The sequence below is a fragment of the Loxodonta africana genome, chromosome 12, assembly GCF_030014295.1.
Source record: "Loxodonta africana isolate mLoxAfr1 chromosome 12, mLoxAfr1.hap2, whole genome shotgun sequence".
Taxonomy (NCBI): Eukaryota; Metazoa; Chordata; class Mammalia; order Proboscidea; family Elephantidae; genus Loxodonta; species Loxodonta africana.
In genome coordinates this window covers 65865161-65889970 of record NC_087353.1, presented here as the reverse complement: position 1 = coordinate 65889970, position 24810 = coordinate 65865161, and the positions used below count along the sequence as shown (strand labels likewise).

The 24810-nt window shown below is 42.6% G+C and overlaps 1 protein-coding gene across 15 annotated transcripts in view; it reads left to right on the top strand.

The window, feature by feature from the left end:
- TXNDC11 (thioredoxin domain containing 11) overlaps positions 1-24810 on the top strand; it is a 75867-nt gene that overhangs the window by 47733 nt on the left and 3324 nt on the right. For 12 of the 15 annotated variants that reach the window (XM_023557354.2, XM_023557355.2, XM_064295593.1 and 9 more), the window contains 6 exons: positions 5835-5947; positions 8081-8281; positions 15588-16380; positions 18727-18869; positions 19199-19308; positions 22624-22704. In XM_023557354.2, the coding sequence (XP_023413122.1) occupies positions 5835-5947; positions 8081-8281; positions 15588-16380; positions 18727-18869; positions 19199-19308; positions 22624-22704 (1441 nt within the window). Of the gene's footprint in view, positions 1-4736; positions 4942-5834; positions 5948-8080; positions 8282-15587; positions 16381-18726; positions 18870-19198; positions 19309-22623; positions 22705-24810 lie in introns of all 15 variants that reach the window. The other 3 variants (XM_064295598.1, XM_064295600.1, XM_064295599.1) reach the window with 1 other exon arrangement.

Here is a 24810-nt window from a genome sequence, read left to right as displayed (position 1 = left end):
AGAAGGTCTAGGGGCCATGACCACCGGGGTCCTTCTAGTCTCAGTCAGACCATTAAGTCTGGTCTTATGAGACTTTGGGGTCTGCATCCCATTGCTCTCCTGCTCCCTCAGGGGTTCTCTGTTGTGTTCCCTGTCAGGACAGCCATCGGTTGTAGCCAGGCACCATCTAGTTCTTCTAGTCTCAGGATGGTGTAGTCGCTGGTTCATGTGGCCCTTTCTGTCTCTTGGGCTCGTAATCACCTTGTGTCCTTGGCGTTCTTCATTCTCCTTTGATCCAGGTGGATTGAGACCAATTGATGCATCTTAGATGGCTGCTTGCTAGCGTTTAAGACCCCAGACGCCACTCTTCAAAGTGGGATGCAGAATGTTTTGTTAATAGATTTTATTATGCCAATTGACTTAGGTGTCCCCTGAAATCGTGGTCCCCAGACCCCTGCCCCTGCTGCGCTGGCCTTCGAAGCATTCAGTTTCAGTTAAGAGGTTTTTTGAATGGCCCCTTTCAACCCTTGAGACAGGCCATCTCTTCTTCTTCCCATGCTGTAATAATTGGCAGAATATCAAATAAATTTCCTCACTGGCTGCTTTTCATTCTGTTTTAAACTATAGATTCAGCCCTCTCCTTCTGGAGAATGATGCCTTTTACTGCACAATTCTTAACCTCTCTCAGGTCCTGCTTATTCTTTTGACAGCTTTGGGATTTGAACTTGCCATTTCCTTTACTATTCCCCTCCCCAGTTCAGGTTCTTTTATTCTCTCATGTGTGAATCACTTAGGCTGCTTAGGCTTGGCTTTGTACCTATAGTGTGTCCTTATGCAGAGATGCAGAGTAGTGGAAACTGCCTTGAACTTGAAGTCAGTATTCAAATCTTGGTTTGGAGATTTACAGATTGTATGACCTGCCAGAGCTTTAATTTTCTCACCTGCCTTACAATTTCTTTTAGGAGTGCTAAGTAATGTTTGTCAGCTATAAATGGACAGTAATAGTTTCAGACACTTAACCATTCTTTTCAAACACCTTTTCCTGTTTATTTACTTACCAAATATTTATTGAATATGTAGGAAATATAGCACTCTGGAAATACAGCATTGAAGACAAACATTATCCCTACTCTTGTGGAACTTACATTCTAGGAAGGGCAACAGACATTCAATAAGTAAACACATACATAATATAATTTCAGACAGAGCTGAGTGCCAAGAACATGAAGTGAGACAAGGGGATACAGAGGGCTGGGGTACAGAGAGGAACTCGGTTTGGGGGTTAGCAGAGAGTTTGTGGAAGGCCTTTATGAGGAAAGACAGTCTTTGAGTAGAGACCTGAATGATGAGAAAGAGCCAGCTAAGTGAAGAGCCATGAGCAGAGTGTCCCAGGCAGGGAGAAGAGCCTGCCTGGGGATGGGAGCAAGCTGTGTGTTCCAGGAACAGCCAGAGGCCGGTATAACAGGAGCATAGTAAGTGAGACAGAGTGGTCAGGGGTGAGGCTAGAGCGGTAGGCGGGGGCAGGATCACAAGGGTGCCTTAACAGCCAGGGTGAGGGGCTATGCTATTTTAAGGCCACCAAAAGGCTTTTTCCCAGGGAGCAATGTGATTCAGTCGATACTGTTTAAAAATCTCCCTGGCTGCTGAATGGACAATCAACCATAAGGAGCAAAAGGGAGATTAGTTAGGAGGCCACTGCAGTTGTTTAGGAAAAGGATGATGAGCTTTAGAGTCTGTTTTGGAGTTGGAGTGCTCTGGACATGCAGACGAATTGGCCCTGAGGGATGAAGGGAGGGTGGAAGCCAGGACGTTTGCTCTGAATAGGAGGATGCGGTGTAGTTTATTTAAAGAGAGAAGACTGAGGGAGCAGCTTGGCCGTGTTAAGCTGGATATGTCCATTAGACACCTAAGTGGAGGCATCAGTGGCTGGTGTAGGTCAGAGTCTGGTGCTCTGGAGACAGGTCTGAGCTGGAGACAGAGATTGGGGGACTTAATTCGCCCTGCCACTAAAGGTCTTACTGCTTGTTACATGTTGTGCCATTGAAAAAAAAAAAAAAAACTTTTTATTTTGAACAAATTTTGTACTGTAGAAAAGTTACAAGGATAGAGTATAGTTCTTGTATACCCTTCACCAGGCTTCCCCCAGTATCAACATTTTACATAAACTATTACGTAACCATTTGTTATGGTGCATTTGTCAGAACTTTAAGAAATTACCATTGGTACATCATTAATTCAAGACCTTATTTGAATTTCGCCAGTTTCCCCACTAATGCCCTTTTTCTGTTCTAGGATCTAATCCAGGATCCTACATTGCATTTAGTGTTTTTTTTTTTTTTTCCTTAATGTCCTCCAACTTAGGATAATTCTTCAGTCTTTCCTTGTCTTCCATATCTTGATACTTTTAAAGGATACTGGTCAGGTATTTTGTAGAAAGTCTCTCAGTTTGGGTTTCTCTGATATTTTTCTCATGATTGGTATGAGGTTGTGTATTTTTAGCAAGAATACTGTGGAAATGATATTCTGTCCTTCCTGGTGTTTCCTATCAAGGAGTTGGTGACGTCAGCGTGTCTTAGCGCTGGTGATGTTAACTTTAATCACTTAACTAAGGTAGTTTATGCTGGGTTTCTTTACTGAAAAGTTACTGTCTTTCCCTTTGTAATTAATAAATACCTCTGGTCGGGGGGTACTTTGAGACTATGCAGAAACCCCCTCAAATTTTTGCCCACTGCTGTAGCATCATCCATGGATCTTTGCCTGCAATAGTAGTTACTGTGGGACTCTAATGATTATTCTCATTTCTTGTTCATTATCAGTGGAATTCTGCTATAAGAAAGAGCTATACTTTCTCATTTATATCAGTCTGGACTCATGGATATTTATTTTATGTGCTATCATTGTTTTATTTTGTTGCTCACATCGTTCCAGCTTTGGTCACCAGGAGCACTTGGGGTTGGCTCTTATGTCCTTTGAGCAAGCCCCAGGCCTTTTTTTGAGCGCTTCCTTACTTCTGACACAAGGTGTTTCAGGGTTATCTTGTATTTTCCTTGCCCCAGCTCTGGAATCAACCTCTTCATCCAGAAGTCCTGGTTTCTATTATTGGAGAATGGTGTTTAGAAACCAAGATCTGGGCAGTAGGTATATTCTTTGCTAACAGGTTATCATTACTTCTAGACCCTCTCAGTAGACAGAGCTAGGAAATATATGTATGCATGCCCACGTATATACACACATCTCTATTTCTATATTACTATCTTTATGTACATGTGTATGTGTGGGTAAAGCCATGAGTTTATACTGATTACCTTTGATTCCAGTCTGACACCACAAGGTTCATTTTAGGAATTCCTTTTCATACGTAAATAACTTCTTTCTCCAACAGTGAGAAACCTGACTCTCATTGTCCATCATGTATTTACTTACAAATAAGTAAATAAGCTAGTCGTTTCAGAATTGCTAACTTATGCCCCTGTGAGAACACATTTACTAACTAGACTTAACAGCATATGTACAATTCTTTTTGTCTTTAGCTTTACAGTGTCCATCCAAGATGCTGTTCCCCACTTAGGTACTTAGGTTAGCTCTTTTCTTCCCCAGCCCCCTTCACTGTGGCATTGCCCATTTGCAACACAGTTGAGTTTCTTTGTTATTAGTGTTTGCGTTCCACTTTGATTTCCCCACTTCCTGGTTGGTGTTCATTATTTAGTTTTGGGGTATGTGAAGGGAGTGTGACACATTACTGTGGCTCTGAAAACCAACCCTGTTGCTGTCAAGTCAATTCCGACTCACAGTGACCCTATAGGACAGAGTAGAACTACTGGGTAGAGTTTCCAAGGTGTAGAGTTTCCAAGGTGTAGAGTTTCCAAGGTGTAGAGTTTCCAAGGAGCACCTGGTGGATTTTAACTGCTGATCTTTTTGGTTTGCAGCTGTAGCACTTAACCACTACACACCAGGGTTCCGTGGCTCCAAGGTCAAATACAAAAATGTCTGTTCAGAGCAGTTTCATCCCTGGTACCAGTTCCCACTCAGCCCTTCTTTCAGCCCCTTTTCCTCCTTCCTCACCCCAACCCCTGTAGATAACCAGTCTCTTTCGTTTATGGTTTATTCTTCCTGATTTTTTGTTTTATGCCATTTTAAACTCATCAGTTTGTATTAAAGATTGTCCACCATGGCGTTAGGGCATATTTACTACCATGTCATCCTTGTGAGCCTCTTCTTACCTGAGGAAGAGAAGACTGCTGGAGGTGGGACTCAGGTGATGAAGCGAAAATGCATGTGTTTAGTGCCTTAATATTTTATTATACTAGGTCCTTAGATATAACTTGGTAACATTCAAAGATAAACTGGTATTTCATTTAATGTCTGTTAATAAAGCAGAAAGGGAACAGGAAAGAATGAACCTACACTATCTTATCACCCCTTTAAATATTTTAATCAATATTTAATCACACAAGCATTACGTTATTATAAACTCCTTGAGAAAAATGAAAACTTTAGATAAAGTCTCCGTTGAGCTTCATCCCCCAACACAAAATCACTTTTATTATCCTTTGAGATTCCTTATACATTTCTAAACATATATGCCTGTAGGAGGAAAAAATACTGTTTTATAAGTATGGGTCTTTTTTGTTTTTAAACATAATAAGTATACTTTATCTTTCTTCAGCTTGCTTTTTCGCTTACATATGTCCTGAAGATCTGTTGTGTTTATATAGATAGCCCTACCTCATTGGTTTTTTTTTTTTTAACATCTGCAGAGTATTTCATGTTGACATCCTTGCATGTGACTCCTCCTGCCCATATGTGGGTGTTTCTCTGGGACTGAGACTAAGAAGTAGAATTGCTGAACCACAGGCTGCATCCATCCTTCGTTGTAATCCATACAACACATTGCTCTCCCAAGTGGCTGTGCCATTTTACCTTCCCACCAGCAGTATATGACAGTACTCATTTCTCTACTGGGTATTAATAGTTGGAATTTTCTAAGTCTTAATTTTTGGACAATATGAGGGTAAAAGGTGTTTTTTTGTTTTTGTTTTTTCTTTTTTTTTTAATACGCTTCCCTCTGAATAGGGAAGTTGAGTACTTTTTCCTCTAATTAGTGTTTATATTTTCTCTTCTTTGGTTTGCCCATTTTTAACCATTTTCTTCTTACTATTGATTTGTATGAATTTTTTATAAATGGTAGGTTCATTCATTCAACAAGTACTTACTGATTCCCTACCATATGCCCCAGACACTGCTGTAGCTGCTGGGGAAACAGCCATAAAAAGCAAGGTCCCTACTTTCACAGAACTTAAGTTCTGAAGGGGAAATTGGACCAAGGAAAATATGAATAAGATTAGGTAGATGTTGATAAGTACTGTAGGTGCTATAAAAAGAGTGGCTGAATAGGGGGGAAGCCCCTTACCCCATTTCCCATTGTAGACTTCTCCTGCTTTTAGGTAGAGAGGGTGCTAGGAAAGGCTTCTCAGAACACGGGCCCCGAGCTGAGATCTGAATGGAGAGAAGGAGCTGCCACAGGAGGTTTCCAGACAGAGAACAGTATGTGCCTCAGCTCTGAGGTGAGACTAAGCTAGGTATGACCCTGGGTAATGAGTGAGGGGGCAGGAGAGGAGGTCAGATGGTCATGGACAGACGAAGTGGGTGATTGTCAGAGCTGTTACGGTGTACGAAGGACCGAGGTCAGCTTCAGGAGAAAGGTGTCTTCCCCTCCTCTTTGGTTCCTGGCTAGGCTAGGTGACCACTAAGAGCTTTGCTTCCTGGGGATTTGTGCATCAAGGTTTGTCACTGGGTTTTGTGGTTGTTTTAAGGCACAGGCCTTTTCTTTAATAAAGGAAAATTTTCTGTTTCAGATTACCTAGGAACAATACGATTTGGGGTTATCACAAATAAGCATCTTGCGAAACTGGTATCCTTAGTACACTCTGGAAGTGTGTATTTACATAGACATTTCAACACATCACTTGTAAGTATTTTGAAATCATGTTTATATTAGTGCAGTGGTTCCTAACCCTGTTTAGGCCACAGAGTCCTTTGCGGATTGGATAAAAGCTATGGATACTCTCCCTAGGAAAGTGCTTACAATTTTATGTGCACGCCAAGAGTTCCTACTTTCCTACCCTAGAGCCCATGCCTGGGTTATGAACCCCTGCATCAGAGGGCTCTGGGATTTAACATCTAGACATTCTTTGTTTATTTTCTTAGAACTTTGGTAGAACCTTGTTAGTTCCTGGTTGGATGGAAGTGCAAAATTGTTGTGTTAAAGGGCTCTTTCTCTGTGCCCATGTTCTTAAAGAGGTTAAGCTTCCACTGGGCTCTGTCCTTTGTTCATTTATTCCATTTACCAAGAGTAGTTATGTGACATGCTCTTCTCCTAGATGATGCAATGGATTTTTGAAGTCTTTGTCAAGTCACAGTAAGAAGTTGATGGCTTCTCATCCCAGAGGCCCCTGGTTCTCCGTTGTTGCCTGTATTCCCTGATTTCATTTGCTTTTTGGTGGAATAACTTCAGCTCAGCTATTTCTCAGCTTTGATCTATATCCTGCTTAGTCTTGTGCTTCTGCTCTTTATTTATTGCTACTTTCTCAGTCACATCCTGAGAGTTTATTTTTCTTAAGTATTTTCTGTCTCTCTAACTTCATTGCCAGTGTTGGTGACTTACAGGGTATATGAAGATCAATGTCCCTGTCCCCAGTGGTGTCCAGCCCTTTTAAACCTGTGCTCCCTTCGGCTCTATGTCAGTCTTGTGCCTCTGGAAGTACTACTAGGCCCTCAGTCTCCAGGGGGTGCCATTTGATTGCCAGTCACAGTGGCTTCTGCGTATCTCTAGTAGCCAGATGTTATGCTTTCCTCCTTGCAGTTTCTATCCCAAAGCTCAAATGTATTTTGTGTTTTCCAAATGGAAATGTTTATTATGATGTTTGAATGTTTTTTCGAACTCCCCTAGTCCCACTTTGAGAATCACTGCTGTGATCATCTCTGTGCCACCCACCCATCCGCCTCATACCTCTGTCTAAGCTCCTTTCGACTTCATCTGCTTCTGACATCTATCATTCTCCTACATCCTTCTCTTTAGAGTGACACACAACCCACATGTGTCATGTTATTTATAGTAAAGGATACTGAGGAAGAAGTCTAAATAGATAGGGAAATGAAGGTAGAACTGTAAGAATGACATTGGGTTTACTGCTTCAACTCAAGAGCTTAAGGTTGGTATGTTCAGCATCAGAATTTCTTTATCAAATGAAACGTTATTGAAATCTCAAATTTTAAGAAAACAAAACAAAACAAAAAACAGTGGGCATCTTCATTTTGAAGCAATTGAAATCTGTATTCGTGGGTGTGAAATAATCTTATTTTGTGGAACCCTCCAAAGTACCATTTTGGGAGTTTTATTTGAAATCCAATGACTTATATCATTGAAATTTTAAAAATAATTTTATTGCTGACATACTTTGGTTGTTACAGAAAAACAAAAAGTCCAAGTGTCTCTTTCCTTCATTCCATACACATAAAGTGTGGTCCATGCCTCATACCAGTTCTAGGTCATTCATTGGTGCATTCAAATATTTGTTGAGTTCCCGCTCTGTGCCAGGTAGTCTAGTTACTGGGGACACACTGGGGATAAAACAGATACTAATCTCTGCCCTCATGGAGTATCTATTCCTGCCCTTACAGACCAGCTTTTGTGGGACCAAGGTTAAACTAAATTTCCCTTGGGTATGCATTGGTCATTTTAGAAATATCCAGCATCGTTTAATAGCTCTCCTTGGAAAGGTTGGTAGAAGTCGTCATCTCCCCAGCAGGCAGGAAGAAATATTTGTTGATAGGTAAGTCTACCTAAGGGGAAACAGATGACTCACGTTATCTGAAAGTCACCTGTTTGCTTTTCCACCACTTGTGAGGCCATGCTCTCCCCAGAAGTAGGGGACCTAGGTCTTAGTTGTACAACCAGGGCCAGGTCACATTGCTACTCTAAGCCCCATTTCTCTCCCCTGTGAAGTGATGGGGTCATCTGGCCTCTTGAGGACAGTGCAAATGCCTCTTGCTCCTGCCTGGCCTCTCAGCTGTTTTATCCTTGTGTGTTTGTCCTCCACAGGTCTTTCCCAGGGAAGTCATCAACTACACAGCCGAGAACATCTGTAAATGGGCCTTAGAAAACCGGGAGACACTCCTTCAATGGCTGTGGCCACATGGAGGCAAGAGTCTTCTACTAAATAATGAACTGAAGAAAGGACCAGCACTTTTTTTATTCATACCTTTTAATCCCTTAGCAGAAAGTCACCCTTTGATAGATGAGGTAAGAGTCATAATGTTAAAAAGTGCCTCATTCGTCTTTTTATGACTAGGAAAGCCTCGTTAACTTGGACTTCACTCATTCTGTGCAGAGAGTCATTTATACTAGCAGCTGAGTGGCTGCCTGTAATGGCAGCTGTGTCTTGGTGGCATTATGCCTTTCTCCTATGAATGAGTAGGAGGGAGGGAACCCAGAGCCCACATCTAGGATAGGAACAGCCATAGCCTCCCTGGCCACATTTGCAGACAGCTGCTGAGGTCTGGGGGTTAGGGGAGGCAGTGACGGGAAAAGCCAAACCAAGCCTTTCCAGAGAAGGACCAAATGTACTTCTTGGTGAGCCTCCACTCTGGGGGTGGGACAGAGGGAATGGGTTTAGTGTGGCCTAGAAGATGCCATTGGCACAGGGGGTCTAGCGTGACTACTAGCCCTGGCCATCCTCAGGAGAGGGTGAGAAGGAGGCATGCAGCCCAGCATCAGGAGCAGCGGCGGTGACACTGGGATGCCTTATTTTTCTAAGCTGCCCCTGTTGCACAGATAGCCAGAGGGGTTTTCAGACATAACCAGCATCAGGGGCCTGCCCCTCTCCTGCTTTTTCTGCTCATCTAGTGCACGCCCTCTCTCTTGGTGTGGGTTTATCTTATACATGGATGATTTGGAGGCACTTAGAACAATAACAATAGGCAGAGGGAGCCTGGGATTGCTAAATTGGATTTACTGAGGGTTTTATTTTTCCCTTCCCTCAAGATGCCTTAATTTCCAAAACCAATTTCTGAGAGCCAGTGTGGCACTCACCAGGCTATCCAGACATAGCCTGCACTGGAGCCTCCTCAGCGCTAGCCTGCTTGTCTGCTCAGGCAGATCCTGCAGTTTGCTTCTCTGGGATCTTGTTAAAGTTAGTGTCCATGCTGGGGAGCATTCTGAAAGAACATTGTTACACTAGGTCAGAGGAAGAGATGACGTAGTTTTGTTTCTTCTCCTCTGATTAGGAAGGACTCAAAGTAATAAAACTTCATTTCTTTAGAAAACCTTTGCTATGTGGACATTTATGAACCAGGACACTTCCGATTCTTGACTGTATCTAATATAGCGACCCTATATGACAGGGTAGAACTGCCCCATAGAGTTTCCAAGGCTGTAAATCTTTACAGGAGCAGATTGTCACATCTTTCTCTTGTGGAGCATCTGGGAGTTTGAACCGCCAACCTTTTGGTTAGTGGCTGAGTACTTTACCACTGTGCCACCAGGGCTCCTGTAAGGGAATGAGCACCTGTGTATAATTCCAAGTAGAGGAGGTCAGCCCTAGGCCCAGGATCAGGAGGCGGGAGGGCATTGTCCCAGAAGGTTGGGGCCGGGCAAAAGAGAGTTTAGGGAAGGCTTTGGGAGGGGGAGTGTTAGAGATGGACTTTCAGGGAGTGCCAGGATCTTGGGTTGAAAGAAACTAGAGGGAAGGAACAACCTGAGTAAAGGCACAGGAGTAGGAAAGTTGGCAACAGGTTTAGGAACTAGGAAATAGTACAGGTTGAGTGGGCATTGGGTCCCCTAAAGGGCTAGTTGGAAAAGACTCTGAAAAAGTGTTTGGAAAGAGGACCTTGGGTGCTTCTTTGAGGATTGCAGGACTAACTGTAACCATCAAAGTCTCCCTGAACAATGAAGAGATATAATCAGAGGTGGGTGTTAACATACTAAGGTTGTCCTGGCTTCAGTGTTTCAGAAAAGTGAGAAGTAACAAGAACCTAAACTCAGATGATGGCAGTAGGGATGGACTACCACTGAGTGGGAAATAGTGACACAGTGATCAGAGACAAAGAAGTTGTTGGGGGTTTGGGTGCGGTGAAGGGAGTGACCATCACACTCACAGAAGTTATAAACTCAACCTCCAGCTCTTTGACTACGAGGGCATTTAAGGAAGCCTTATTTTTCTGTTAGCATCTTTAGGACAGAACATCACAATGCACTGTTGAGAAGAGAGAGGTGATTGTAGAGTGAAGGTGACAGAGTTGGGGCATGCCCAGTGAGGGAGTTAGACACAGTTGTAGTGGGGAGTATGGCAGGTCATCAGTGAGAAGTGACTAGAACTATGGTGGCTGGGCGGTGAGGGCCAAGCCTGGGGCAGGGCAGCTGCCTTACGGACAGGCCTGCCTGCACGTGCACACACCCACACAGATCCTGATGCCAGTGCTGTGCCACGGACACCTGGTGTCTCTGGAGAGTTCTAGAGAGGTTATAAGACATCCAAATGTTTATTACACAACTTGTTTATCAAAAGAAGTGGTGACCACAGCCAGTCAAGAGCCCTTGTGACTTGTTTTTTGCTTTAAAAGCTTTGTGTTGAAGCATTCACAGTGTATGCAGCTGTCAAATACAGGTATGGTTATTTTATTCTGACTGAAAATTTTTTTCTGATTAAAGAAACTGGAAGGAGGCTGTTACAGTGCAGATATTTAAAGTTATTTGTAAAAACAAGGTCAATTTATAGGGAAAGATTTCTGTGCTCTTCAGAAGCATTACTTTATACAAAATATTTTCTTCCATTAAAAATATTCTTTACACGGCTGCTTTGCAAGCGATATTAAGAATAAAAGATATGAGAACGATCTCTTTAGGACATTGTTCTTCATAGACTTTTCTTTTTGTAAAAGATACAGTAAATAAAGTTTTGTGGGTCTTTTTTCAGGGGCGGGAGTGGTGGTCTGCTATTCTGTCTTTGACTATAAAGCAGTACCAAGATGGGGCCACAGGGCAGGGCTTTTTGTGGATTCTATAGTCTTGACCCTGTTCATATAATTTACCATCAAAAGCCTTATCCAAAAAAGGCTGAGGTGTTTTTGTATGGAAAAGAAACCATTTAAAACAGTGGTTTATCATCTAAAGTGAGTTGTTTATACTCAGAACTATTCAATGTCTTCCTCTGTACCCATGCATATGTTTTGAATTAACTCTTTCTATAAACATTACTTGTTATAAAATTCGTGTTTTCTTTGAAATTGGAAATACACTCATTTAATGGTTTTATACACACAAACACACATATTAATGAAAATGAAGCCCAGAGTGACCTAACAACTTTCAGCTAACTGGCAAGATTTGATTCAGGTGAACACACTATTCTATTTTAGAGAATAAATGGCTCTGGATTATAATGCCTTGTCTTTCTGATGAAACTGGGTGGTGGGAGGGACTGGGTAGTAAACGATACTCAGTTTGGAAATGGAGCCTTGGAGTAAAACGTAAATCTGAATTGTTTATAGTGGTCTGAGGGTAAAGAAATTACTTTCACCTAGAAATGGAGCATGTACATTGCTGTGAGATCCATTCGTTCATCAGGTGTTTATTGAGCATTCGTTTCGTGTCTGCCGTATGCTGGGCTGTTGTTGTTGTTAGGTGCCGTCAAGTTAGTTCTGACACATAGTGAACCTGTGCAAAACAGAACGAAACATTGCCCAGTCCTATGCCATCCTCACAATTGTTGCTGTGCTTGAGCCCATTGTTGCAGCCACTGTGTCAATCCATCTCTTTGAGCGTCTTCCTCTTTTTCACTGACCCAGTGCTTTACCAAGCATGATGTCCTTCTTCAGGGACTGATCCCCCCGATAACATGTCCAAAGTGTGTGAGACGTAGTCTCGCCATCCTTGATTCTAAGGAGCGTTCTGGTTGTACTTCTTCCAAGACAGATTTGTTCGTTCTTTTGACAGTCCCTGATACATTCAGTATTCTTCACCAGCACCACATTTCAGAGGCATCAATTCTTCAGTCTTCCTTAGTCATTGTCCAGCTTTCACATGCATATGAGGTGATTGAAAACACCGTGGCTTGGGTCAGGTGTACCTCAGTTCTCAAGGTGACTGCTTTGCTTTGTTACACTTTAAAAAAGTCTTTTGCAGCAAATTTGCCCAGTGAAATGCATCTTTTGATTTCTTGACTGCTGCTTCCATGGGTGTTGATTGTGGATACAGGTAAAATGAAATCCTTGACAATCTCAGTCTTTTCTCTGTTTATCATCATGTTGCTTATTGGTCCAGTTGTGAAGATTTTTTATTTATTTATATTGAGGTGTAATCCATCCTGAAGGCTGTGGTCTTTGATCTTCATCAGTAAGTGCTTCGAATCCTTTTCACTTTCAGCAAGCAGGGTTGTGTCATCTGCATAACGCAGGTTGTTAATGAGTCTTCCTCCAATCTTGATGCCCTGTTCTTCTTCATATAGTCCAGTTTCTTGGATTATTTGCTCAGCATGCAGATTGAATAGGTATGGTAAAAGGATACAGTCCTGATGCTTTCTTGACTTTAAACCATGCAGTATCCCCTTGCTCCGTTCAAACGACTGCCTCTTAATCCATGTACAGATTCCTCATGAGCACAATTAAGTGTTCTGGAATTCCCATTCTTTGCAATGTTATCCATAATTCATTATGATCCACACAGTCAAATGCCTTAGCATAGTCATTAAAACACAGGTAAATATCTTTCTGGTATTTGCTTTCAGCCAGGATCTGACTGACATCAGCAATGAAGTCCCTGGTTCCATGTCCTCTTCTAAATCTAGCTTGAATTTCTGGCAGTTCCCCGTCAATATACTGCTGCAGCCGCTTTTGAATGATCTTCACCAAAGTTTTGCTTGTGTGAGATATTAATGATATTGTTCGATAATATCCACATTCAGTTGGATCACCTTCCTTGGAAATAGGCATAAATATGGATATGCATAAATATATGCTGGGCTGTGGGGATACCAGGATAAATCAGCATGGTCCCTAAATCCACTAGACTGTGGGGAGAGGAACAGATCAAGAGACACCTTGAGCCCCCTAGGGGAGCTCAGGGACACTGGAGATGCAGAAACCAACCCCTCCTGGGGTAGAGGTTAGATTCACTGCATAGTGACCCAGGTCTGGTCCTGGGTCTGGGGACAAGGACCCTTGTCATATGGAGTGTCCAGAGTCCCAGGCCGAGGCCTCTGTAGAGGCGTGGTGTTGGGAGAGGGCCTGACCCCTGAAGAGCCCAAAAAGATGAAAGGGACCGGATTGGACGGAGCTTTTCCCAGGGCTCATAGGGAGCCATCTAAGGTTGGGCTGAGGAGTGTCATGTTTAGGGTCGTATTTTAAAAAATAATAGGTGGCAGTGTGGAGGCGCGCTGAAGGTAGGGTGGAGAAAACGGAGGTCTGTGACAGGTGAGGGCCCGAGTTGGGGCCGTGGCCATGAGGATGAAGAGAAGGGGCCCGCTTAGTGATGTTGAAGCCAGCGCTGGCTGGATTTGAGGCATGCGGTGACGCAGAGCATAAGTTAGAGCCGACTGAGTTTTCTAGCCTGATGATGCCATTTTCCCAGGGAGGGTGTTATAGGAGGAGGAAGGAGTTAGGAGTGGGTGAGATGGATGAGTAATCTTTGGAACAGGCCGAATTCATAGCCTCTTGTAAGGCATGAATTTACTTGGAAATGTATATGCTCTGAAATAATTCCAGTTTGCTCACTAGGAGTTGGGAAGTTTTTAAAGTATCAGTTGCACTGAAGATGTTGAAAGGAGGCATAATATGGGGTAGTTTTAAAGGCATAGTGAAAAATGCATGCGACGGGGTGTTGAGCAATTTAAGTTCTGTTCCTGGGTCTTTGACAACCTGGATGTATGTGCTCAAGTGAGCTGCTTTGACTCTTTGGGCTCCATCCTTCTCGTGCGGTAGACAGTGTTGAGACCCTTTTCATCTCTAAAAACATACTTCATTATTATTTTTTTTTATTGTGTTTTAGGTGAAAGTTCACAGTGCAAATTAGTTTCTCATTCAAAAAATTTATACACAAATTGTTTTGTGACATTGGTTGCAATCCCTGCAGTGTGTCAGCACTCTTCCCCCTTTGCCTTTCTACCCTGGGTTCCCTGTGTCCATTTGTCCATGTTTCCTGTCCCTGCTGCCCCGTCTTTGCTTTTGGGCAGGCGTTACCCATTTGGTCTCGTATACTTGATTGAACTAAGGGGCACGTTCCTCACTGTGTTATTTTTTGTTTTATACCCCTGTCTAATCTTTGGCCGAAAGGTGGACTTCAGGAGTGGCTTCAGTTCTGAGTTAGCAGGGTGCCGAGGGGCCGTAGTCTCTGGGGTTCGTACTTCATTATCTGCTAATAGAGGGACATGTACTGTTTTGTTTGTGCAAGAGATTCTAAGAAAGAAATGGATGAGAAAAGATCTTTTTAGGACATTGTGCTCTCCTTAGACTTTTTTTCTGGTAAAAGACATGATAAATCCTGTGCTCTGAAAAATAACCCAAGAAGACAAGAATTATTTTAGGTGAAGGGAAGGACAACACACAGTACAGGGCAAGTCAGCACAACTGGACTAATCAGAAAGCTAAGAAGTTTCCTGAATACAGCCAAACATTTCGAGGAACAGAGTTGTCAGGGGTCGGGGTCTGGGGACCATGGTTTCAGGGAACATCTAAGTTAATTGGCATAACAAAGTATATTAAGAAAACGTTCTGCATCCCACTTCGTTGAATGGCGTCTGGGGTCTTAAAAGCTAGCAAGCGGCCATATCCAAGATGCATCAATTTGTTTCAACCTACCTGGAATAAAGGAGAATGAAGAACACGGAGACACAAGGAAAATATGAGCCCAAGAGAAAGAAAGGGCCACATAAACCAGAGACTACATCCTCTTAAGACCAGAAATAGCTGGTCCCTGGCTGCCACCAGTCACTGCCCTGACAGGGGTCACAACAGAGAATCCCTGGTCGAGTAGGAGAAAAGTGGGATGCAGACCTCAAATTCTAGTAAAAAGATGAGACTTAATGCTCTGACTAAGACTGGAGGGGCCCCAGAGGCCATGACCCCTGGACTCTCGGTTAGCCCAAAACAAAAACCATTCTTGAAGCCAACTCTTCAGACAAAGATTAGACTGGACTGTAAGACATAAAATGGTACTGGTGAGGAGTGTGCTTCTTAGCTCAAGTAGACACATGAGACTGTGGGAAGCTGCTGTCTGGAGGTGAGACGAGAAGGCAGAGGGGGACAGGAGCTGGCTGAATGGACACAGGAAATATAGGGTGGAGAGGAGTGTGCTGTCACATTGTAGGGAGAGCAACTAGAATTACATAACAATGTGTGTATAACTTTTTGTATGAGAAACTCAACGTGAACTGTAAACTTTCACTTAAAACACACACACAAAAAAAAAACCCAAGCCTCTTTGTTATGAATAGGTTCTAGTGTAACAGCTGCTTATTCGAGGCAGTCCCCATGGTCAAGTTTCCCTCTTGTGAATCAGACCAGGTTGCTCCCCCTCAGCTACTCCATGCATCTCACGGGCTCCTCCTCTGTTTCAGATCACCGAAGTGGCCTTGGAGTACAACAACTGTCATGGGGACCAGGTAGTAGAGCGCCTCCTCCAGCACTTGCGGCGGGTGGACGTTCCGGGGTTCGAGTCGCTGGCACCTGAGGCGCCAGCCCAGCTGCCAGACCCACCACTGATCACCACATCACCCTGCTGTAACACTGTGGTGCTGCCCCAGTGGCACGCCATCTCCAGGACCCACAATGTCTGTGAGCTGTGTGTCAACCAGACCGCCGGGGGCATCAGGCCCAGCTCAGTCAGCATGCCACAGTGCAGCTTTTTCGAGATGGCAGCAGCTCTAGATTCCTTCTACCTCAAGGAGCAGACATTTTATCACGTGGCATCAGACAGCATAGAATGCAGCAATTTTTTAAGCTCTTATAGTCCTTTCAGCTACTACACTGCATGTTGCAGGACCGTAAACAGGGGTGTGACGGGCTTCACTGATTCTGAACAAGAGGTCTTTGAAACCCCAGCCCTTGCATTCTCTTCCCTGGAGAAGAAATGTGAGGCTGCTTCCCCGAGCTCCGTTCCTCACATTGAGGATAACCGGTTCCTCTTTCCTGAAGTGGACATGGATAGCACAGACTTCACAGGTCTAAGCTGCAGAACCAACAAGACCCTGAACATCTACCTTTTGGACTCAAATTTATTTTGGTTATATGCAGAGAGGCTGGGCGCCCCAAGCGTCACACGCGTGAAAGAATTTGCTGCAATTGTGGATGTGAAAGAAGAGTCTCACTATATCTTGGACCCCAAACAAGCCCTTATGAAGTTCACCCTAGGTACTGTAGGCAGCTTTGTTTCTCAAGCCTGATAAGCTTTGCTTAACTTATCATAGACAACTTTTTTGTAGGGGTCTCATTACATTGGTCTTGGGAATATTGTGGGAGCTCTTTAGCTCATTTTATCTTTAGACTACACTTGGTCATAATTTTACAAGTAGCTGATTCAGTCTGTTGAATGGAACAGAAACTTCCTAAGTCCAAAGTTCAGATAAGTTTGTCAGTTAGCCCTTCGGGGGCAAGAGTCCAACTTTCTGGATTGGCAGAGCTTGTCACATTTCTCAGGTGGAGCAAGCTGCAGTCACTGGGGAGGGGGCCGCTGTGAAGGGCAGCATCCGGGGAGCCCATCTGATGGGGACATCGCAGGGGACTGATGGATTGAGCCACACAACAGCTTCCTTCTAAGGAGTTGAAGCAGAACCCGGGTGAAAAATAGAGCCACCTTTCCTCCCTTTCCGTCTCCCAGGTTTAAAATGTATAAGTATTAAGGGCACCAGACTTAATTTCTTCTGTTGCTGTTTTATAACATTGAGGAATGCTTCTATAATGTTGGGTGTCTAGATCGTAACAGTAAACAAGTGTCAAGTGCAGTAAACAGGTGTCAAGTTGCGAACCAGCAGAAATCACTTTTGGGGTGAAGGCCCCATTATGGGAAAGCATCCACGTGCTTACCCTCAGGGCTTGGCAGGAACACTGAACTGACCCACGCTGTCCTGTTCCCAGGACTTTGCTGACATCCTTGATACAGACACAAGGAAGTGAGAATTCAAAAGCCACGTTAATTCAGCCTCATTGGAAGTCCAGGGCAGGAGTCAGTGTTTGCCAGACGGAGAACGGGGGATTCAGCAGGCAAAGACACTTTATTTTCATGTGTTCGAGAGTATCAAAGCAAGAGTAAAGTCAGAACCCTTAAATCATAGTCCTTTTAACAGCCAGTCCTCCTTTAAGTCCCGGTGAAACTTGTTTCTTACCTCTGACACATTTCTGAAAAGAGGTATGTAAATGCTAATTTTTCTGTAGCAAATTATATGTTATAAACACTAGGTCTCCTCAGTGTTTAAAGGAACCTTGTTTTTTTTTGTGACCAGTCACTTTATGAAGTGCGTAATTATTGATGTTGCAGATTACTTCCAATATTCCATTACGTTACTTATGGTTACTCAAATTATGTTCTGGTGTATTGAGTTTCAGTTTTCTTAAACTCTAACAAGCTTGTGTTTCTTAAGGAAGCATTTATTGGATTTTTCTGAACTCTGTTCAGTCATAGTCAGGCGTTCCATGAGACCATAATGTGTTCACTTAGAATTTAAGGGTAATCTGAAAGCTTTCTTCAGATTTCTTTTAGTCTTCTAAATCTGCCTGGCTCAGCTATTCATTGTGCTGTAGTTGGTAACAAAATTTGTAGTGAACTTTACAAAAAACATACAAACAGAAATCTACTATGTGACATTGTTAGTTTGGAGAGTTGACTCTTCAGTGAGCTGACTCTAGGACACAATTTAGGTTTCATTCAGATTAGGAAATAATTCTTGGTTTTATGTTTCAAAAACATAGGCAACTAAGTGTTATTCAGATGCTGATAATGCATCCTTCTCAGTATTCACAGGACATTCTTCACTTCCTCCTTCCTCTGCAGAACATTTCATTGTTCTTAGGACCTCAGAATGAAGAGAGCTAGAAGAAAGAAAAAGAAGTGAAACCCAAATTAGTGCTGCTTCAGATGAGGCAAAGGAATCTGAAGATGGTGGCGTTTGTGGGGAGGGTAAAACTGTTGGTTCAAGTTAGGTTTTTAGATTATGTATGGGTTTTGTTTATGTACTTTTTCTACTAAATATCATTGAGCTTATTTTTCCTAATCTTTTTAAAAAGAAAGTTGAAGAACTTTAATAAAAGAAACCAACAAAAATGTAGCTCCTTGTCCTCAAATTCATGGCCATTAGACACCCTCCGTTCTACAGCAAGTTGTGGAGTTGGCACCTGACGGGCTCAGTCCTGCAGGTTTAAGCCTCTTAAAGACTGTGGCACGCTGAGGATTCTCATGTGCAGTCTCACGCTGTGTGTTTGGGGACAGCCCTGTCAGGAAAAAAGGATAGAACTCCTAGTGTGTGTGAGTATTAGGACATCTTAACACCACATTATCTGAGTCACTGTCCACTGAGTTAACACTACCACAGCTAACCCCGGTGCCACACTGGGCAGCTTTGTTCGGGGTTTTGCCTGTAAGTGAAGTGTTAAAACTGTGAGCCTGTGAAACCATTCCAGTTTTTGAAATGTGGAGTTTAAAGTAGGCCAGCTACTCTCCTTGTCTCAAGAGAAGACTTGATCTCATTTTCTCTTTATTTTTAGAGTCTTTTATTCAAAACTTCAGCGTTCTCTACAGTCCCTTAAAAAGGCATCTTATTGGAAGTGACTCTGCCCAGTTCCCTTCTCAGCATTTAATCACTGAAGTGACAACTGATACCTTTTGGGAAGTAGTCCTCCAAAAACAGGTATGGAATCATGAGAGAGGCAAAAATCAAGCCATCTATCTCTAATAAAAATATTTCCAAAGCTGTAGTTGTTGGGTTGAACAGTTGGCTTTTGAAGAACCACATGTGACTGTCTTATTGTGGAACATGAGTGAATTGCATGGTGATTTTCTAGTTGTAAAAAGTCCTTAAGAACGTATGTAATTGAGAAGATCTAAAGATTTAAATTTTAATCATAATTTCTGCATAAGCAGCATTTATTGAATGCCTGCAGGGTTCTAAACACAAGGAAGAAATGAGGAGGAGCCCTTTTCCCAGGTGGAAGTAACCGCTGTCTTCCCTTCCCACAGGATGTTTTGCTGCTTTATTATGCACAGTGGTGCGGCTTCTGTCCATCCCTCAATCACGTCTTTATCCAGCTAGCTCGTCTCCTGCCAGCGGACACATTCACTGTGGCAAGGTGAGGAAGCTGTTCTCTGGCACTGTGGGATACAGGCCTGGTCATTCTTCCTTAGACTTTAGCCGGGTGTTTTGTGAGGGTCTGTTTTCCTCTATTCTGGAGTAAAACTTGATAGAATTTGTCACATTCTTCCTTAGACTTTAGCCGGGTGTTTTGTGAGGGTCCGTCTGTTTTCCTCTTTCCTGGAGTAAAACTTGATAGATATCATTTGTCAGGTCAAAGCCATGAGCAAAACTACATTGAGACCAAAGTTTTCCTAGTACATTCTGAATGTCCCTTCCATGAGGTTGGCATGTGTACCCCTGATGAAATTCATGGGAGAGTGAGTACAGTTCTGTGAAAGGGCCACTGGCCTGGGAGCCAAGATCTCCCCTGCGTGGCCAGCTTCTTGGGATGCTATGTGAATGAAGGGGCCCTGGACTCAGCCCCTGCGGTGCTGCCAACTGGCCCTGAGACCTTGAGCAGATCTCCCCACTGGGTCTTGCTTTCCTGCTTATTGATAAAATTAAGAGGAAGGGTTGCTTACTATCCAAGTATTCTAGTTTTATGATTCTATGAGAACTATATGTGGGCTTTTGAACAAACAAAATATTTTAAATAGTTTTTTAGAGAAAGAAGGATCAAAGGGTTTTTAAATAAAGTAGTAAGCATTTTCAGGGAGAAAATTATTTAGATTTAAGCCTTATCTTTCACTCCCCCCCCAAAAAAAACTCATATTAGAATTAAATACAAAAGATCAAATCACAGGAAAAAAATAGCAGAAGATATAGTATTGGATTTGCTAGTTCCTAGGAGAGGTAAGAATGTGCCAAAGTAGAAGCAGTTGAGAAAATAATGAAAAATGAACAGATTCCACTAGAAAAATGTGCAAGGAAAACAGACTAAAAAAAGAATAACTGCATTTTACAGTATGTATAATTCTCTTATATATGCTGTAAGTAATAAGGGTCAAATTTGAGGACTTACATGCTGAGATACACACATATACATATATACATATCTAACTTAATCCTCACATTGCTCCAGGAAGCAGGTATGATTATCAACTATTGTTGAGGAAACTGAGCCATAGCAAGGTTAGGTAGCTTGACCAGAGTCACATGACCTCTGGGAGTGAAGGAGCCAGGACTTGGAATCAGGTGTTCGTACTCTTTGAAATTAAGATGGTTTAAGACAAGGTGAGAGGGACCACAGTGTGAACAGAGGACTTGAACTGGTTTTTTCATATAAGAGGAGAGCATAAATAAACAAGTAAAAAAAAAAAAAACAAGTAGGGGAATTATAATCTCATAAATGTAAATTAAGACAGCAAAGTGCCATTTTCACTTATTAAATGAACAAAAATGTTCTTAAGTGACAGAACTCGTATTGATAAAATGAGATTGGAATAGTCAGCTGTAGCTAACATTTTATAAGACATTGGCATAACCTTTTGGAAAGCATTTGAGCAATATTTGCAAGAAATCACAAGAACAGTTGTACATTTTGATCCAGTTAATTTCACTTTGGGGAATTAAGGCAAGAGGAATTCCAAAGAAGCATGAGCTGGCCACGGTAGCATTGTCTCTGCCCAACAGTAAGGGACTGCGGGGCATTTGATGGAATTTTTATCCCTACATTAAAACAGTGCTTGTCATACAATTGATTGAAAAGAAGAGTATGAAGTGTGTGATTACAGCTCTTAAAAATACGTCAGTGTGTACACCAGACCTGAATGAGAGTCCCAGAGTGCAGGACCTGAGTTGTTGTTGTTAGGTGCCGTCAAGTCGGTTCCAACTCAAAGCAACCCTGTGTACAACAGAACGAAAAACTGCCCAGTCCTGTGCCATGCTCACAATTGTTGTTATGGTTGAGCCCATTGTTGGAGCCACTGTGTCAGTCCATCTCATTGAGGGTCTTCCTCTTTTTCGCTGACCCTGTGCTTTACCAAGCAGGATGTCCTTCTCCAGGGACTGATCCCTCCTGACAACGTGTCCAAAGTATGTAAGACGCAGTCTCACCGTCCTTCTAAGGAGCATTCTGGTTGTACTTCTTCCAAGACAGATTTGTTCTTTTGGCAGTCCATGGTATATTCAGTGTTCTTCGCCAGCACCACGATTCAAAGGCACCTGTTCTTTTTCGGTCTCCCTTATTTATTGTCCAGCCTTTGTATGCATATGATGTGATTGAAAATACCATGGCTTGGGTCAGGTGCACTTTAGTCTTCAAGGTCCTAAGTAGCCCAGTGGAATTCTGAGGGGAGCTTTACAATGTTAAATTTTATAGTTTGGTCTTTCTTTGAAGTGAAAATTAGGAGAAAAAATTTGGCTATAGAATAGTGTGTTCAATACCACTTGTTTAAAAAAAGAAATCTCTAATTTTTAGGTAGGCTGTCACAGTTAGAGAAAAGAACCAGGCTTCATGAGTAAAGCTGTGTAAAATCATTTAAATTTAGTTGTGCCATTTTTAAAAGTGAATTTCATCCTTTTGGACGAGTACATGGCACTGATTTCCCATCCTAATTATACTTTCTGAAAATTTCCGTCTAGAACTTTCATCTAGTTAATGATTCAAAACATGACTATATTTTGTATGTACTTTTGTGAATGTTAATGCTGTTGGGCTCCTTGGCCAAGCAGTCCTTCCGGAAGGGCAAGTGCTTGCTCTGCCTTACAAGGAGGCTGGCATGGCCCCGGGGCCCCCCAGCAAGGTTTGGGAACCTTGTTGTTTGCCCAGCTTAGTGTCAGCTGCTGGAGGGAAACCTCCTAGAATAGTGTCAGTTAATGCAATAATAATTGAGAACAACTTGGATGATTTAGTACTGATGGAATTTTTGTGTTAGAAACTAATCTTAAATCTACCAAGAAAATACACTTTTTTAGGCCTCTGTCCAAATGGCACTGAATATATATAAATATAAAATAGGGCTTAATTTTTTTTTCCAGTGTCATCCTACCTTTGTAGAGGCTTGGTGCGTTTTGCTCAGACATAATGATTCCTTTTCTTTTCCCAAAGCTAAAATACTTGGCCAGATCCTATCAGGTGAGCAGACTGCTCTTCAGGTATCAGTAAACCATTTCTAGAAGTTCATTTTTACTTCCAGAACATCACAGTAGCACTCAGTGACTTAACTAGAAAGCTGCATGTCCCAGAAGCATCAGTGCATCTTCCAGTGAGTGACGCTGGCTTACACCTAGTGTGCACTCCCTGAGAAGGGCCAGTCCAGTGTGTCTTTGAAAATGCTCCAGGTTCTTCAGCTATTTGAGAAAGTTCTTTCATGTTGGAGTTTATTGGGCTGATCTTTGACTTTTTCTGTTCTTTCTTTGCCTTTGACAGGATTGATGTAGCTCAGAATGATCTTCCTTGGGAATTTATGGTTGACCGTCTCCCTACTGTGTTATTTTTTCCCTGCAACAGGTAATGCTGGATTTTTCTGATATCAGGCAGATGGGCTGCTTTTGTCGAGGTCTGAAAATGAAGCGGGTTTAAAATACTTCAGGAAAGTAAAATGTAAATCCTTATAGTTATTATAGTTATCAAATCAGTATAGTTACAGTGTTTTGAGTAAAATATATTGTTCAAAAAACTGAACCATTAGGGACAAAGGGTAAAAATGCTTTGGTGTCAGAGTGTCCTATATAGTGTTAATTTTTGTAAGAAGTCTGCTTTTTCCAGAGTCCTTTTTGATACAAGCATTAATGTGGCCATCAGAGTTCAGTTAGCTTTCATGGCCTACCCGAACACACTGAGGATGCAGAGATTGACAGGAAAGTGCCCCATGTTATGCAGGGAAAACCAACAGCTAATGTCTTGAGCCTTACGGGATGCCAGGCCCTGCCTGCCCCAAACTTTTTTACCTGTGCCATATCTCATGTAGCCCTCATAACAACCGCCTCATTCCTGCTGTACAAGAAGGAATTGGAGGCTTTCTTAACCATTGCACCATCCTACATGGGGTCGCTATGACTCGGAGCCAACTCGATGGCACCTAGCACGTGTGCGCACACGTATCATTCTTTGGATTCAAGGCGCCACCCTTCCCCTGTGTACAGACCTGTGAATGTCTGCCACAGGCATGTATGCCTTGATCTTTTCACATTTGTCTAAAAGGCTTCCAAGTTCAACTGTTCCAGCAACTACCCTGAAAACCCCAACAAGCAAGCATGGGGCATGAGGAAAGGGGAAGCCAACTTCAGTTAGTGAATGTGGATGCGAATGTTTCGGTGGAAACAAAAATTAAGTCTTCGTCCTTTAAAGCCTACTAAACCAAATGTGCTTTCCCTTTTTGCAGATTCTCTTTTGTTTTTAGGAAGAATGGGTCCTCTTGGGTGTCCTGTCACATTGTGTTGACAGCATCTTCTTTAGAGGGATAAGCATTTGCAGTATTGACTTAGGTCCTTAAGTAACATACGTGCCGTTTGCTATGCTTATTTCCTGTGCTCACTTTTATGGTTTTGAAGCCACTGCTCTGCTTCTCATGTTTCTCTAGGAGAGTGCTTCCTCATATACATTGGATCATTTACTTGGTTTTAGCTCTTTATCTCAAAGAATTTTTGCTGGAATTTTTCCTGTGGTGGTAGGGTTCTATCAGATCACGCGCTAAAAACAGAACGTGACTCAACCTGTTCTGCTGACTGCCATGATGAGCCTTTTTCTTTTAATAAGTGTGTAAATTGCCACATAGTCAAGGAATTGTAGACAATAACACCAGCAGTTACATCTGTGTGGGACAGAGGCTGGGCATGAAGTTTAGGGAAGGGTAATTTTAGAATTCCGAATGTAGTTTGAAGAAGTAGATTTTCAAAAGTGGTATTAAAGCCACAGCACCCAGCACATGCCTTTGCATGGCGAAGTTCTCAGCAAGTGGAATAAATAACTATGTATGGAGAGAGACAGAGACAGGCACAGGATGATGGCGGGGTGGGGAAGGTTCTCTGTTTGGGGCCTGAGTCTGGGGTGAGGGATCTTGATTCTAAAGCTGCCTGGTGTGGTGACCGGGAGGGTGAGCTCATTCTCCAGACGCCATGTTGGGCAGTGGCTGCAGCCCTTACTACTGTTCCATGAATTGGGAAGATACTGAATATGAGAAGATGATCCAATTCTATTTTAATGGAAATAGCTTGATAAGCTAAAGCCTTATTTGCTTACTTCAAGTCAGTTCTCATACAAAAAACCCCACACACATTGTTTTGTGCCCTAGTTGCTCCCCCTGCAATGAGACAGCACACTCCTTCTCTCCACCCTGTATTTCCTGTGTCCATTCAGCCAGCTTCTGTCCCCTTCTGCTTTCTCATCTCGCTTCTAGACAGGGGCTGCCCCCTTAGTCTCATGTGTCTAGTTGAGCTAAGAAGAACACTCCTCACCAGTATCATTTTATGTCTTATAGTCCAGTCTAATCTCTGTCTGAAGAGTTGGCTTTGGGAATGGTTTTAGTTTTGGGCTAACCAAGAGTCTGGGGGCCCCTCAGTTGGAGCATTAAGTCTGGTTTTTTTTTTTACTAGAATTACAGGTGTGCATCTCACT